The 17,743-nt window shown below is 43.1% G+C and overlaps 1 protein-coding gene across 4 annotated transcripts in view; it reads left to right on the forward strand.

Moving 5' to 3' along the window:
• The window catches only part of Adgrf5 (adhesion G protein-coupled receptor F5), a 100,447-nt gene that overhangs the window by 60,339 nt on the left and 22,365 nt on the right, over nt 1-17,743 (forward strand). For all 4 annotated transcript variants that reach the window (XM_031346732.1, XM_031346733.1, XM_031346729.1 and 1 more), the window contains exons 4-11: nt 619-777; nt 2,581-2,757; nt 2,876-2,985; nt 5,034-5,092; nt 5,686-5,831; nt 7,101-7,319; nt 8,661-8,864; nt 15,918-16,088. In XM_031346732.1, the coding sequence (XP_031202592.1) occupies nt 619-777; nt 2,581-2,757; nt 2,876-2,985; nt 5,034-5,092; nt 5,686-5,831; nt 7,101-7,319; nt 8,661-8,864; nt 15,918-16,088 (1,245 nt within the window). The remainder of the gene's footprint in view (nt 1-618; nt 778-2,580; nt 2,758-2,875; nt 2,986-5,033; nt 5,093-5,685; nt 5,832-7,100; nt 7,320-8,660; nt 8,865-15,917; nt 16,089-17,743) is intronic.

Consider the following 17,743-nt stretch of genomic DNA (forward strand, 5'->3'; position numbering starts at 1 on the left):
TGTGTGTGTCCGTGTGTGTGTTTGGGGCAGATTTATTTGGAGACCTGATGTTCAGCTGCCTGGAGACAAGTTGGAAAAGCAACAGAGAACTAGGCCTTCTTTTGCATTTCAAGTAGCCAAACTTTTGATGACCACCGCTTGATATGGACACCAGAGATATGAAACAACAATTAAGAATGCACATACTGGGTGCTTGTGTACAATTTAAAGATGAAGGAAATTAACTGTGTGTGGGGGTGGGGCTCTGGAAGGGTTTCAAGCATGTCTGTTTAGCTCTTAGATTGTATGCAAACCAACTATACAATGTTATAAGGATGGCAACTCACTCCTGCGTGTGGAGATCAGAACTCTTATTGACTGCAGTGGCGAGAGAGCCTTCCTTCCAGGTCACTCCTATTATTCTTGTCCCAAAGACAATTTGTTCTTCACACATGGCCTTTGGCCTCAGACATTAAGGTTGAGGGTAGGAGTTGGGAGATGTTACTAAATGTTTCTTTTTTTCTAAAAGGACTCATTCTGATGGACTGATATGCCCAGAATCTACTTTACTGCATACTCACCAGGCTCTCTTCTGCTAGCTCCGCAAACACTCATGGTCTTCATGCACTCTCCTTTTAGTTGCAGTGGGTGATCCTGTGGCAGAAGAATACATGGTGGATATTGAGATCAGTTTTGAAAATGTCTCATTCCTGGAGTCCATCAGGGCTCACTTGAACAGTCTCAGTTTTCCAATTCAAGGAAACGGCACTGACATTTTGAGCATAGCAATGACCACAGGTGAGTGAGATGTGCATTGCTTGAGGGTGCATGAGTGGGAATATCAGGAGAAAGGCAGGTGTCCTGCTTGTCAAACTAAACAAAACTAAATCAAACTAAACATGAAAGGCAAGCATAATGACCCAACCGGACCACTGTGTGACTTTATGACCCCATACCTCCCAGAATGAACTCACTACCCATAAATTCCTCATCCGGTCACCTTACTTTAAATGATGACCAACGAGTTACTGGGTGGTTGTCACAAAGTGACCAATAAGACATTGGCAAACCCTTTCTGACAAGTTACTGGATCCTTTCCTTCTGAACAATGTGTAGGCACAGTTCAGTATGTTATGAGCTGCAAATTCTTTCCTTTGGGGTGTTGTAGGTCAGGAAATAGGAACCAGGCATGCACTTAAATCAGAAGCAAAGCACTTAATACAGTAAGCAAAGTTCTCCCATGTTGCCTATGTGTTTGAGAACTCCCTAGTGAAACTAAACATTCCTCCTTTGTCTCAAGGTACTCCACCTGAGGACTCCATGTCCCATAGATGAGGCTGCCCTTTTTCCTATAAAAGCTCTGCAAACTGGAAAGCACCATTGTAACTTGGTTGTCCTTCCTATTTCAGAGACAACTGTTTGCTTTGAGTAGCAGCATTCTAAGGGCCCCTTCTGCAGAACAGTCTCTTTGGTCCAACGTGAGAAACGGATTCAAGGGTCTCTGCTTGCAGAGCAGTTTTTTCTTTGTTTAGAATGACCCTAGTGAGATTAGAGTCCCTTTGGACTGTTCTTTTGACTTGAAATGTAAAGGCTATTTATTTGCATTCTGTATTTATGATTTATTTCCATGTAACAAATCTCTCTTAGCACTATTGAGCAACAGACATGTATTATCTTAAGGTTTCTTGGGGCCTGGAGTCTTGTAGTAGTACCTAGATTGGTGGTTCTAGCTTAGAAACTTTGATCTGAATGCTCTAATAGATTGGTCATTTTCAAGTTCATCAGGCATCTTTTTGCAGACTGTTCTTCCTAAATAGTTATTATTTGGAGGCCTTAATTCCTTACCATGTGGTTCTCTTCCTCCTGGTCTTTGTACCAGACAGCCAACTTTCCCAGAGGAAAAGAGAGGAAGGGAGGGAGAAATGGGGGAGCGATAAAGGGAAGGGAGAGAGAGAGATGATAGATAGTTAGTTAGATAGATAGATAGATAGATAGATAGATAGATAGATAGATAGATAGACCAATAAATAGGCAGACAGACATAGATAAAGGGAACATATGCTTAATTATACCATCATTTTTACCATGTTCTATAAGAAGGCACCATGAAAGGCTGTTCAATAGTCTCTCTGTGGTTCTCCACCTTCCTAATGCTGCCACCCTTTAATCCAGTTCCTCATATTGTGGTGAGCCCCAACATTATTTTCTCTGCTACTTCATAACTGTAATTTTGCTGCAGTTATGAATTATAACATGAATATTTTGGAAGACAGAGGTTTACCAAAGGGTTGGGACCCACAGGTTGAGAACCACTACTGCTCTCTATAAAGGGATCCAATCATCACAGACACCTAGTGGCCGTGTAATATATCAAAAATGACTTAATAGCCTGCAGCCACTCAATATCATCACCTTTCTGGTGACTTCATCTATGGCTTGGTATCCATATAGGCTCCCTTGAATCTCATGCAATGCTACTGAACTTTCTAGAAGGTCATTGTGGAACTGAGCTAGGATTTCCTATCAGCATAGATACCCGCAATCTGCAAATGTGAGGGCGGTGACTACCTTGTCTTGCATTACTCTTTTGGTTGATGACAGTCTGCACTCCTGCTGGAAATGACCTCTTGTGCTTCTGCGAGAAAGGATACCAGTGGCCCGAGGAAAGGTGTCTCCACTCTCTCACTTGTCAAGAGCATGACAGTGCCCTGCCAGGCAGCTACTGCAGTTGTCTGAAAGGGCTTCCTCCCCAGGGACCTTTCTGCCAGCTCCCAGAAGGTATGCAATTGCTCTTTACCTATTTGCTGAATGCGTCTTCAACTTTACTGCAAGGCAATGTCTGTCTTGTCTGTATTCAAACACCAGTGAGGTATTTACGTTTCCTTGTGTCTTTCAGCATACATTGCCTTAAAAATCAAAGTCAGATTGAACATAGGATTTCAAGAAGACCTAAAGAACACATCCTCTGCCCTCTATAGGTCCTACAAGACTGATCTGGAAAGAGCGGTAGGTATGGGCGGCTGGAGTCTCTTACCCAAGAAACTACTTAGGAGGAATGGAGTCCTTCCCACTCCTAGTGGACAGTGTGCTAACGTGAACATGCCCTAGGTGTAAGGATTTGAAGTCATGTAAACCCACCTGAGGAGAATTAAGAAGTACTCAAATTAAACAGCATTCAGAGGACTAGGATGTCACCTTGGCCTATCAGGACGACTTCTCCCTTGAGTAGAAATGATTTAGGTAACATTTGGTGGCATCCCTTCACTAAGAGAAATTCAGAGGCCTGGACCAGAAGAGGTTACTGGTTCAGGTCTATTCCTCCGGCAGTCTCACATTCTCCTCTGTTGTGTAGCTTCGCACCTTCTGCCCAGTGAGTGATACTGGCTCCTAAATGGCTAGGTTTTTTTTTTTTTTTTTTTTTTTTTTTTTTTTTTTTTTTTTTTTTTTTTTACTACACAAATAGGACTTCTAACATCACTGGGTAGCCCACCTCAAGGCTGATCTCAGAGAGTTTTAGACTTCTCTAGCCTGGAAGTCACTAGGTGTTCACTCCAGGATCAGCCTGTTGTTACTAAGGTAAAACCAGAGATGCCTCTGCCAGTGTTAACCGTCTCCCAGATGCAGTGATACAATGCTTGATATCAGATTAAGGCACTCAAATGTAAACGCTTTGCTTGAGTTGGTGTATTTCAAACATTGTCTCCTAATTGTTGTGGTGACTGCTATTATACATGGGGTGAGGTAGTGACTCTCCGTAACTCCTAGTCCTCAGGGCAGGAGAAGTCCCCTGCCTAACTCAGTATGCCATACAAAAAATAATGATTTTTCCATCGTGCCTCAATGGAATATTGATTCTATAGAGTCCTTTGACATACACCTCTGGAGTATAATAATTCTACATAGAGTACCAGTCACTAAATTATATATGTTTAAGGGACTACGGGATCATATAAGAGTCTCACTCACCCAGGTGCCAGGCCTATAACACATATTGTAGATTTCTTGGTGCCCTCATTTTTATTTCTGTTGCTATGATAAAAGCAACTCTGAATCAAAGGAATCTAAGTGAAGAAAGGGTTTGTCTGCCTTAAAATAGCAGGTCACAGTCTGTCTTTTTGAGGAAGTAAAGGCAGAGACTCAATCAGCTAAGCATATTATAACCACAGTCAAAAATAGAGAGGAATGAGTCCATCTATACTGCCTGCTTCTTGCTGCTAATTTTCACTTAGCTTTCCCCTGTCTCATGTAGCTCTGGACCCTCTGCCTATATATGCTACTGCCCACAGTGGGCTAGGTCTTCCTACATCAATTATCAATCAAGGCAGTCCCTCACAGATATGCCCACAAGCCAACATGACCTGGGTATTCCTTCAGTAGAGACTGTCTTTGTAGGTAATCCTAGGTTGTGGGAAGTGACACTTACAGCTAACTATGACACCTGGTCATGTAATTTGAGTAGGTGAGGAATTCTTTTGGGGTTGATATTCAGGACAACAATACAAACATGTCCTATTGGCAAATGAAGCTGGCTTCACCAAAGTCACACTGGTGTTAAGGTGGGGGACAAGTGGGAAGGTGGCTATGTGGGTGTTCCTGACTTCCAACTCTCTGGCTCTGGTTCAGTAAGTAGCCCCAAGGGCTGTCTCTGACACTCAGGAATGGGTTTCTACTCCTTACTTAGAATACACATAGCTTTTATATGTCTGGAAAGACTCTTAAATGTCCTTGGGAGGTCTTTCTGAACATTGTCAGGTGTGGCGTAGGATCCTTTCATTCCACCTTCCTTTTCTCTTCCACTTGGTGTTTGATGCTGTGTTCTCCCTGCCCCACAGCCCTATACTCTTCTCTTGCATTTTCCTTTGCAGCCTTTTTGTGCACTTAATCTACTGTGTGCTTCTCTAAAGACCAACACGAGTTGTTAGAAATTACTCTTTCAAAGCTCTGGTCATGCCACCACTAACAAAATAGACAAAATAAAGCCTTACCCAGGTTGTACCTATAAACCTGTGATATCTCTGACCAGTCTCATATTGTTCTCTTGCTTTATTTTCCAGTTCCAAGCGGGTTACAAAACTTTACCAGGATTCAGATCGGTGACTGTGACACAGTTCACGTAAGAATGATGTAATTTTCTCATTTTTTCTATGAGGGCAGAAACCAATACACCAGGGAAAAAGACAAAACATCCATGGGTTATCAAGTGGGGTCCTTAGCAGAAGCAGCTTGACAGAGGTGAGAGCTATGACCACCAGAGCACAGTGGTGAACTGGAAAAGGACCCCAGATGAATTCTTACCCTTTAGCGGTGAGGAAACCCAAAGGTGTGTTCGTCTCATGCATAAAAGACTTTTGCAAACAGAAATACATCTCGAGTTCTGAGAGTTTGAAATGTTAAAATAGAGTTGTATTAGACAGTAATGTTAAAAACATTACTAGAAGATTCTGATAGGCAGACAGGATCTCAGGATGTTTGGACCTTGTGAATTCAGCTCATTGTTCTTTATATAGTCACTTTTCTTATTTATATTATTGGGCAAGTCTTGCCTCGGGTGTTGGCTAACATTTAAAGACAGGCTTGTTTAAGTGATTCCTTGATGATGGAACTCAGTTGGCCTCTGCTATTTTGCTTTTCTGTGCAATAAACCACAAGGATCTAGACTCTCCTAGATTAATTACTGTTTTACTGAACCAAGTGGTCTCTATGCAGCAAAGGCAGCGTTGTTGTGGACTACGTAGTCCGTGTTAAATCACCACCACTGCCTGGATCAATTCATAAGGCCAATGAGCAAGTCATACAGAACCTCAACCAGACTTACAAAATGGACTACAACTCCTTCCAAGGAGCATCAAGCAGTAAGTAGAGCCTACTGCATTATCGCACCCCACATGGCTTGTTCATTTGGAGTAGGCATGATGTGATGGTATTGCTTAAACTTAGGAAATCTACCAGAGATTCTTGTATATCTGTGTGTACTGCTGCACTATTTACATGATCTAGGAAATAGAATCAGCCTAGATATCAACAAATAAGCAGATAATGAAGTCTCAGCATATATATATGTATATGTATATATGTAATGAAATTTTCTTAATTTATCAAGAACACTAAAATTATGAAAATTCTAGGAAAATAGAAGAATTTGGAAAGTACTAAGCTGGGTGAACCAGACTCAGGAAAACAAAAATTGCATGTTCTCTCTCATATATAGATTCTAACTTTTAATGTAAGAAGAAAGGAAGCTCCTGGTTATGGAAGAGGATGAGGGAGAAATTGGGAAGAAGAGACTCAGCAACAAAAACAATTTCTTTTGAGTGCCAAAATGAGGCAGGCAGTGGTGGCACATGCCTTTAATCCCAACACTTAGGAGTCAAAGACAAGTAGATATCTGAGTTCAAGGCCAGCCTGGTCTACAGAGTGAGTTCCAGGACAGCCAGGGCTATAGGAAGAAAACTTGTCTTGAATTAAACAAACAAGCAAAAAATGCCATAATGAAATCTAATACATTCTATACTTTAAAAAAAGTGAGGTGGAAGACAAAGAGCTAGGAAATCTTGGTAATATTTCCTAGTACAGAGGTCTGGAACGTTGTATGCCAACTGTCTCTTTCTGACTAACATTACTGCAGCAGGAGCATCAGGGAGACGGGAACGGGGGTCATACTAGAACTACGGGGCTTGTGAATGCCTACGTTCATATATTGAAAAGATCCATACATGTAAGGCTATCACTGTGGAGAAACAGTAAGATACTAAACAGGGCTCTATTATTGAGTTAGAGGGTGAGTCTTAGAACATATCCGCACCACACTAGCCCTACAAAGACCTATCCATACTTCACCAACGCCTCAAGCTTGCATGGGAAGGTTTCCAAAGTACTGCTCCAGGTCATTTAAAATAGTGGTGGAAAAATCCAGGTCTTGAGATACTATGTTCCATTTCACAGATGGGATTCAGGTATGGGCTCTGGTTGTTACTCAGAGAGTGGTAAGGGGAGCGTGTGGGCAAGACTGTTGCAGACAGATGCTAAGAAAAGCCCTCAAGAATCCTTGAGGAAAAGCCTGCAGAGCCCCAGGGTTTGCATCATTGATGTGTAATCCTCAAACTTTTTCTTTGAATTTCTAGATGAAACAAAGTTCACTGTCATACCAGAGTTCATCTTTGAAGGAGATAATGTAACTCTCGAGTGTGAAACTGAATTTGTGACCTCCAACACGTCTTGGTACTATGGAGAAAAACGCTCTGACATCCAGAACAGCAACAAATTCTCCATTCACACCACAGTCAACAATATAAGCCTGGTCACCCGCCTTACCATTTACAACTTCACACAGCACGATGCAGGTGGGTTTCGGATCAGAGACTTGTGTGAGGAACTGAATGGTGTGCTCAGAGAAGCAGCCCACAGAACAGGGGTTGGAGAGTGAGCTGTTCACAAGAAGCCTGATGGCTCCTATTCCAATGGAAAATTCGCCCCATGGCATGTTTTCATGTGTGTGTGTGTGTGTGTGTGTGTGTGTGTGTGTGTGTATGTGTGCATATGTGTACATATGTGTGTATGTGTGTGCATATGTGTATATGTGTGTTTATATATGTGTGCATGTGTGTGTATGTATCTGTGTGTATGTATGTACATGTGTGTGTATGCATATGTTGCATGGGTATGTGTACATTGCCACAAGGAAGCTAGATTTCAGGCTACCTTTCTTCGTTGTTCCCATTTTGGTTTTTGAGGCAGGGTCTCTCTCACTGAATCCAGCAGTGAGCAATCTGCTAGTCAGTGAGATCTGAGGACCTATGTGTCTCTGCCTCTCTGGCTGTAGAGTTACAAATGCACGCTACCATTTCCATCGTTTTTTATGGACTCTGGGAATCTGAACTCAGATCCTCATGCTCCCACAGCAGACCACTGAACCATCTGCCCAAAGACCCAGGGCACTATTTTAAATGATGTTTAAAATGCAGTGGTTTTATTTTTAATTTTACACAGTACATAGTAATGGTTTTATGCTGTTTCATCTTGATCTACCTTATAAAATTTAGTTTGCTGAGATGAGATTGGCATATAGCATACTATACATACTTTAAGTATACACTGTGTTAAGTTTTGACACATATACTTGAAAAGGGATCACTAAAATTAAGGTGGAAATATATCCAGCCTCCTCAAATACTGTGTTTCCCCATAGCAGTCCCTCTCTTTGGCCTTTTCCCACCCTCCAACCTCCTCCAGGCAACCACAAAAACATAACTTTTAGTTCTTCAGAGATTAACAAGGAGCCTGCCACATTCTAGTATTTAATAACCCCACTTAAGACCAGATATGAGGACGACCCACTCTGTCCCTCCACTCAAGAAAGAGGACGATAGATCCATGATCTGATCACACCTTTGAATGTTCCAATTTTACCACAGGGTTAAATAGCTCACCCGAATTATTCATGGTCCCCCAACTCTCCAAGACTTACCAATTTCACTTCCCCGTATGACCCTGAGAATACCCCCTTTCTCCTTTTTTACCTCTTGTCATCAGACATCTCTGCACTGGCTTGACAGTTTCTGAACATTCCTCAAGGGGCCCTTGTGTCAAGTCTCAGATGCCACAGCACAGGAAATGAGGCTCAGTTCTATTAAAGAAAACTCACAAGAGTGATAATAACTCATAATTTTGTGTATTCTTTGCAGGCATGTATGGTTGCAATGTGACATTGGATATTTTTGAATTTGGAACAGTCAGAAAATTAGATGTCACTCCCATCCGGATTTTGGCCAAGGAAGAAAGAAAGGTGGTGTGTGATAACAATCCTATATCGTTGAACTGCTGCAGTGAGAATATTGCAAACTGGAGCAAAATTGAATGGAAACAGCAAGGGAAAATAAGCATCGTAGGTAAGGACGGCGGATAAAGACTGTTTGCAAAGATGGCTCTTTGCTTGCCTTTCAGCCAAGAAAAAAATGGGAGATGTTGTAGGCAGAGAAGGAGTGGTGTTTATTCTTGACCATGAAGACAAAACTAAAACCCAAACCCTCTAAGTTTGATGCCAGTTCCAGCCTGTATACTGCACAGCAAACCCCCAAAGTACTCTCATGCGAGCATCATTGAGCTTGTGCTAAGGACAAGATCCTAGCAGATAAAGGTCCAAGAGGCAGTGGCCTGGTGACATAGGTCCATAGCATGCTCCACCCTTCCTTCTGTCCTCAGCAAAGAGCTAACGCTGAGGTCACGGAGTTCTCACCTAAGCCTGACTGGAGTCTCTCGCTTATGTACTTGCTTCAGTTTTTTCTCTCTGTTCCAAGCATGTATTTCTCTATGGATCTATTATTTCTCTTTCAGTTCCTACATGTTCATTTCTGCTTGTTTACTTTTCTGCATGTATATGTATGTGGTGTGTGTGTTCACACATGTCAAAAACTACAATTTGGGGAGTATACATGTGTGGAGGACAGTGGCTAACACTGAGGGTCTTTCTTGACTGCTTTTTGTTTTTTTGAACCTAGAGGTCAGGAATTTTGCTAGTGTAGCTAGCCCGATTGATTCAGGGATCTCCTGTCTTTCCTTTCTGCATGCTGGCATTATAGGCCAGCTGCTGCATTTTATATGGATACTGGGGATCTGACTTCAGTCGTCATTCATATGTGGAAGTGTTTTACCCAACTCTGCTTTTGTTTGCCCTGAGATCTCAACTGAAGTTCCCCATCCTCCAGTTTACACTAGTGAATGATAAAAGAAGGTGGGGTGTCGAGAGACATGGCTCAGCCGTTAAGAGTACTTGTTGCAGAAGACCAGGGTTTGGTTCCCAGTACCCATGTGATAGCTTTCAACCATCTGTAACTCCAGTTCTAAGGGACCTGATACTCTTGTCTGACTTTCTTGGATACCATGCACACACATGCTGCACAGATGCCCATGTAGGCAAAACACTCAGACACAGCATAAAATAAAAAGTCTTTTTAAAAGTTAAAGCAGAAATAGTGGCTTTTTATAACAGTTTTGTAAAAATGTCAATCCATTTTTAAAAAAACACAATTGCTAGTGTTCACATCTAAACTTAATCAAGAATTTGAAGCTATTATATTTTTTTTACCTCCAGTAGGATAATACGGAAATTAGGATCTAGATTAAACAATGTTCCCAAGGTTGTTCTAATATAAAAAGAAAAATTATGACTCTTCACTGATCTTATTTCACTAGCTGTAGTGACCAGCATCCTCTTTATCCTGGTGAGCCAGCTCTGGACTGAGCTGCCAGCAGTTTATATGGAAAAGGATACTCAGAAACTGTGTGAGCCCATAACCACCTCTTCTTTTTAAGAAACAATAGTATTATGTGCTAATACAAAGAAAAATCTTTGACCTAAAATGCAGATCTTTAAATTACAAACTTTGTGCTCATAGACTATTCGACATCAGCACTACCACCACCACCTTCATCATCATCATCATCTGAAAAGTCAGGTTTTCACCCACACTTTCCCAAGCACCTCTAGCCACTTGTAACATCTGATTAGCTCTCTGAGGACTGAGAAAGACATCTGGTACGGGACATTTAGTCACTTCCCTAGTTTTTTAAGGCAAACAGGGCACAGGCATCCTGAAGGAGCTGCCAGATGGAAGAGAGGCCTTGCACAGTTCCAGTGTCTCTTTCAACTCTGGAAGGTGACAGACTTCACCCTCTGGCAGAGGAACCAGGAAGTCTGCTGTGGAATGCTCAAGGACCTCTCTCCGGTGACCCCTTTGCAGACTTTCCTAAGTCTAGCAAGGTTGACTAGCTGCCTCCAGAACAATGGATTTCCGGTATAGCTTGTTATCATCCCATCCTGCACCCAGCCCTGGCCCCCAAAGCAGCTCGATGGAATGCTAAGACCTATGGTGAGGATTGCTGGTTTAGGCTCACACACTGACAGCCTCACTTCACACCACAGCCCTGATTTCTGCTAACCTCCCAGGTTGTCTTTGAAGACTTAGAATAACACCCTCTCCTCTGAAGTCTTTCTCTGTCACTCGTCTGAGATTGCCCTCCCTTTAACCTGCACACTATATTGAATTTTCTTTGATGAGATCTATCACCGACATATTCCTATGCTCTGTGTTTTTCTGTATGCATCTCACCCTGTATGGTTCACTGGATTGTCTATTGAGTAAAATGGCTGGACTTTTAAGCATGAGGTACATTCAACAGGAAGAGGAGGGGGAGATGAAAATGTGAACACAGGCATCCAGGTCTGGGCTGCAGGATGTGTTGAAGGCCACATGTGGTTCATGGTTCGAATTCAGAGGAGAATAATAGATTAGAACATATTGTGTGAGAAATATTGCTGTCATCTAGAGGTCTGAGTCAGGTTTGTTTTGTCTGGCAATTAAAGAATTTAAAGATACACACACACACAAACACATACCCACACAACCCCACTCCCTTTCATGTGCAATGGGTAGCAACAAGGGAAATCTCAGGTATGGATGGACAGAATCAGCAGCTGGAGAAAGGCTTTAAAGGGGGTAAGACTGGTGAGATGGCTCAGCACTTAAGAGCTCTTAACCAACTGCTCTTCTGAAGGTCCTGAGTTCAAAATGCCCAGCAACCACATGATGGCTCACAACCATCTATAATGAAATCAGATGCCCTCTTCTGGAGTGTCCGTAGAAAGCTACAGTGTACTTGCATGTAATAAATAAATAAATCTATAAAAAAAAATGGGAGGGAGTGAGCACACATACACTCAGCAAGGCCAATCTAGAGAAAGACCTCCTGCAAAGCAAAGGTGGGTCTCAGGAACCAAAAACCAGGTGGTCTCTCCTCATTGGCTGGAGGTTCTCAGGGTCTTTGAGGGGTTTTCCTTCCCCAATTTAGTTAAGGCTGGTCAGTTTGAACAAAGGCAGTTTTAGGTTTCAACTCTGGGACCTGGGTTTCAGCACCAAGATAATAGCTTTTCTTGGCTGACATGATAAGCAAATTCAAGCCAAATTAAAAGTGTAAAAGCTCTAAAAGTATAAAAGCTGTATTTGGGAACAACTCTCAGGTGGGTTCACCTGTCTCAGGAGACAAAGATAGAGAAATCATGAACAGGGAGACAGAGAGAGAAGGCAGAGGAGAGAGGAGGGAGGAAGTGAGCGAAGGAGACTGACTGTTTTCAGAGAAAAGAGAGGAGGAATACACACAGAGAGAAAGATCTGGAGTGGTGGCCAGGTCTCTCTATCCACAGCACACACCTGGGGCACCTGGCTGTGGCAGGTGATGACAAAAACTGTTGCTAGGTCCCTGAGAGCAGGCCAGTGAAATTTCCTGTATACTAACAGGGTTAGGGTTCTGGTCCTGGGTTTGAAACCTAACAGACAGGGAGGCTGATAAGCCTACATTGATGTCAGCATGTCCTGCCTGATCCAGCCCTGACTTGTTGGGCTGGTTCACTGATGGGGGTGGAGAAGGGATGTACCAGTGGGAGGAGAAAGCACATGAAGTCTTTGTTTTGAGATACCAAGCTTACTGCTCAGGTCAGGAGGGTGAGGAATAAGCTGGAAGTTTGCCATCTTCAGTATCTATTTGGGGGTCCTCTCCCTATATGTCTGCCCATCAGGGATCTGTCTAACCCCTGGTCCTCCAGTGGCACACACCATGTTAAGGGCATTTGACTTTACTTGGTAACCATAGTAAGAATTTAAAGGTGAAAGGAAATTAGATGATCAGAGCTGAAGTTTAGAAACCTAAACTTTCACTGGACATCATGATTGACTACTTTTGCTTGAATTTCAGGAGGCTGAGGCAGGAGAATCACAAATTAAAGGCTAGAGTAGATTATGCAGCAAATTCAAAACAAGCTTGTGCTATAGAGTGAGACCCGGTCTCAAAACCCAAACCAAGTCGACTACAAAAAGAAAATGAAACTTCCAGGTAGCACAATAAGTAAGTTGAAGAGAGAATTAATTCTGAATTGAAGCTCAAATTTAATCAGTTGCAAAGTTCAGACAACAAACAGTGGGACCTGGAGCAGGGGTGGGGTGGTGATGGGTAAGGGGTGACCTTTCGCTGCTGGAGACAGCCATGGTTCAGGAGTGTGAGCTCAGACGTTTTCACAAGCGAGTGGAAGCACAATGTGAGGAAGTTCGGGTAATTAAAAAGACCTTTAAGTGTTTTAATTTGGGTTCCTGCCAATAGCACTGGCAGGAAACACTGGATGTGTGAATTCTGTCTAGGGAAAAATAAAGAAATTGCACGTGTTGAGTTTGATGTACCGGAGATGTCAAATCAACGCTTGGGAATTTGCCTCCAAAGTTTCCCACCAGGTCATTTCTCTTAGAGTAGCGAGGGAAGTCATCCAATCTCAGTTCATAGCAGGAGCCTCAGGGTTGGGTGGGGGGCTGATGTTGCCAAGGGAGTGAAAAAAAAGAGGAGCAACAGTGGGGTAGGGTAGAGTGAAGGGGTGCGGCTAGGGATAACACCAGGAGCAACACAGGCATCTAAGAAGGATGCTCAGGAGAGAGCTTTAGAAAGGAAGCCCAGGAAGACAAAGACAGGAAAGACACAAAGGACTCGAGAGAGGCTCACAGAAGCTACAGCTGAAAGAAGATGGCTAACACTGGAGGCAACATAAGGAGAAGCCCACGATGGAGGAAAGAGAAGGTCCCTGTTGGCCATAAGGAAACACTTTTGACAAAGTAGAGGGTGACAAAGGACAGTTTCAAATATCTAATGACAAGACAGGAGTGGGAAACCACCGGTGTCAAATGCAGAAGCATCAAGAAAGGGGGCGGGGCTAAAGTGGCTTTCCCATGAGCAGACTAAGATTTGACCTGCAGAGAGGGGCAACATTCTCCCTGTCTACATTCAGCCTTGTAGGATCCTTAGTGCAGATGTGGCTTTCTCATGAGAACAAGGTTCTAAAAAGGATGAATGGAGGCCAGGCTTTGGAGAGTTAGAAGTGATTTTGTCAAAGAGAGAGTAGAAATGGGTAGAATGACCTGAATAGACACCTGGGGAGGAAAGCTGGTTAGACTGGCTACTTTCCTGTGGTTGTGATCAAAGACCATGACCAAAGGACAAGCTAGAGAACCAGGGTTTATTTTGGCTTTCAGTTCCAGAGCAGACACAGTCCACCCTGAGGGAAAAGGCCTTGGCAGTCAGTAAGCAGCGTGATACCATCTCATCCACACACAGGAATCAGAGAGAACGGGAAGTGGACCAGGCTATAAAACCGCAAAGCTCATCCACAGGGTTGTACTTCCTTCAGCAAATTCCCACACTAAAGGTTTTGTTACATTCCCAAAGAGCGGTGTGAACTGGGGACTAAGTGTTGAAACATGTGAGCCTATGAGGGACATTTCTCTCTCAAACAACAGCACTGGTCCTACGTCAATCAAAATAATAAAGGCATCTGCCTTAGTTAGAGTCACTATTGTTATGATTAAACACCATGACAAAAAGCAACCCGAGGAGGAAAGGGCTTGTTTTACTCACGGTTCCATATGGTATCCTCATCAAAGCATAACAGTTCACCATCAAAAGCAGTGAGAGCAGGAACTTATGTAGGGCAGGAACCGGAGGCAGGAGCTGATGCAGACACCATGGAGGGTGCTGCTTACTGGCTTGCTCCTCATGGCTTGTTCAGCCGGCTTTCCAAAGAACACAGGACCACCAGCCCAGGGATGGTAGCACCCACAACGGCCTGGGTGCTCCCCCATTGATCACTAATTAAGAAAATGTTTTAAAATGCCGTCTTTTGGAGGCATTTTCTTAATCAAGGTCCCCTCCTCTCCGATGACTCCACCTTGTGTCCAGTTGTGATAAACCAGCCAGTAAAGAATTATTGATTAGCTAGAATTGAAAGGATGCATTCGTCTTGACACGAACCCACCAGCCCATCCTGTGTCTTTCACTTTGGGATGGTGTGAGTGTTGGAAGAGCATCTGAAAACCGCAGTAACAGGGGAAGTTGGGTGGAGAAGAAAATGGAGACCAGAGTAGGAAAAAAAATTACATGCAGGGTTATTTGAGAACCCTAGGCATGAAGTAAAGATGGCTTGGAGGGTGGGATGTTTCTGAGAATGGAAACGGTGATTCGGGAATTTTAAAGTTGTGAGCAACTAAAAAAGCATGAAGCTGAAGGTTCCACTGAAAAACTTGCTACTAATTTAGAGTCAGACAACCATATTTTTTGAGGTTTTGCTTTTTGCTATGTATTCTAATGCTAACTAGTGGCCCCCACGGCCTGGTTGCCCCCAGGGATGTCGAATTTGCATGTAGACCCAAGTGATGCTATGTAACCTTGCCCCCCCAAGTTATCCCTGATTGGTGAATAAAGATGCCTACAGACTATTAGCTAGGCAGAAGAAAGATAGACAGAGATGGGGAAGGTTGGACCTTGGGTTTGGGGTCAGAGGCAAGAGACCATGAGGAAGAATGAGCAGAGGGAGAGAGGAAGATGCCATGAGATAAGGGATCATAAGAATTGTCCAATGTGGACTGGCCTATCAGAGTAAGAGTGGCCCACTCAGAATGTGGGGTCCTGCCTGTAGGATAAGCTAGTGCAATGGTAGCATAAAACTTGTGGGAGTATCTAACCAACATCTGATTTGACTGTAGGCCCTCTTCATGAGATGAAACACATCCTTGATGCTACTTGGATGACCAAGTACCCGAGACTAGATAGTCCAGGGACCTAGGGTAAAACCAAATAAAGTTCTACTAAAAGAACATAGCAATAAAAATGACTCTTAATGACATTCTGTTATTCCCAGAGCTCACAAGCCATAATTCGGGATTATTGCTAGGGAGGTAAGAGCTAATAGCTAAGAGGGTAGATATCTTGCCAAGTTCTAGTGCTGATTAAGGCTTTATTATGAATATAAAAGTAATGTGTCTTTTATCTGGGAACTGAATAATCAAAGGTGTTTGAGATTAAATATTGTTGTTGTTCAACATGTTGTTGAAAATTCGTTTATATCATTGCAGGGAACCCAGACACAGACCTAGAGTCTAGCTGCAGCACTTACACGCTCAGGGCAGATGGAACCCAGTGTCCCAGTGGATCTTCTGGCACAACAGTCATCTACACATGTGAGTTCGTCAGTGCCTATGGAGCCAGAGGCAGTAAGGACATAGCTGTGACCTTCACCTCTGTAGGTAAGAACTCTTGCCATGGACTCTTTAGACAAATGTATGTGACACTTGCCAGTCTGCTGGGATCATCACCTCAGTGGTCAGAATAAAGCCGAGCTTTCCCCTGGAGTGGGACGGTGGTCAGATGTCCCTCTATGCCATGTCAATGCAGATGGAATCATTATTAATTGGGTTGGGTCGGAAAGACTGGGAAAATACTAATTGTGTTGTTCAGATAAAGGAAGCAGTTGGGCTGACAAAATAGTATGGTTCTGTTGTCGTTGAATCCATGTGATTGTCAACCCCCCTTCCCCCCACAATTTGGTTTTCCCCCTTAAATTCCAACAGCCTCAGTTACTTCCTCACTAACCCCTCCCCCCAGTTCCCCCTCTGGTTCCTTCTCTCTCAGTCTCTCCATTAGAGAAATAACCCCACATAAAGCTAGGACACCTTATCACTTGGTATTATCTTATGGCTGAGTAAAAAGGTTCATTTTCAATCTTTCCGTTTCTAAAAAGGCCATTTCTTATTTCATCTACACACTGGAACCAGAGAGAAAGAGAGGGGGTGGGGCTAGGCTGTAAAACTTTAAATCCTATCCACAAAGATGTACTGGGTTCAGCAAGTTCCATGCTTTGAAGATTTTATAACCTTCGAAGAATATCACCAGCTGGGAACTAAGTGTTTAAATGTGAGCTGAAGGGGGACATTTCGTATTCAATCTACAACACTGGTCCTATGCTGATCAAAATAAGAAAGGCGTCATTAATGAACTGGCATTCTAGAGTCACTACAGCTACAGACATTTCCTTCCATCTGTCCTCTGAAAATGAACCAGTTACAGCCTTTTTGAGAAATGGCATGAGAAGCAGTGCAAGCAATACCTGTTTGCCTTCTGCACCTGTTCTGCTATTAGGACTTAGTGCATATTCAACAGATAGCTCTTAACAGGAAACCTGGGATGTATTATAGAGGCAGGGTTTAGTGCTTGCCAAAAATTCCTGGTCTGGCCATCTGACCTATTCTGGAAACAAGAGGTTTCTAGGTCCACGAGGCTTTGCTTTCTGCTCAGAAAAGGCTAGTGCTCCCCGTCCAGCCCCCTCCCACTGAGTGCTCCCCCTCCTGCCCCTACCACTGAGAGCTGTTTCTAGATCTCTCCAGTCAGGGAGGGCAGAGTGAGGGACACTGTGTCTTGTGTATGCTTTGGCACATGCTGTGCCTCAGCATGTGAACTGTGACTCAGCTACTGTGGAAAGCACTGGCTTCTTTTGATGATCACTACGAATGAGATTGATATATGACTGGAGAAGCAGGCCTATGGCAACAGGCTCAGGAAATGAGGCAGTTCACCTCCATAGGTGACTAAAGCAAATACCGTCTTGAGATGTCAATCATGGGAAAGATATGCTCCCAGAGAAAAGGAAAGATAGAACAAGAGAATCATCCCGACACTGTCAACAATGTCTTACAGAATCTATAATAGAATTCCAAAAATAGCAGTAAACATGAGATTGATTATATTATTGACCTTGGTTATTGTATTGTATGTAGCTAAAATGGAATAGCTATAAATAACATTAAGGTGCCCATACATCCAGTCTTCCTGAGATGATCTAAGCATGCTTATTTGGAGAGTGAACTTTATGATCCCTCTGCTGAAAAAGGTAGATCAAGAATCC

The sequence above is a fragment of the Mastomys coucha genome, unplaced genomic scaffold (assembly GCF_008632895.1).
Source record: "Mastomys coucha isolate ucsf_1 unplaced genomic scaffold, UCSF_Mcou_1 pScaffold3, whole genome shotgun sequence".
NCBI lineage: Eukaryota > Metazoa > Chordata > Mammalia > Rodentia > Muridae > Mastomys > Mastomys coucha.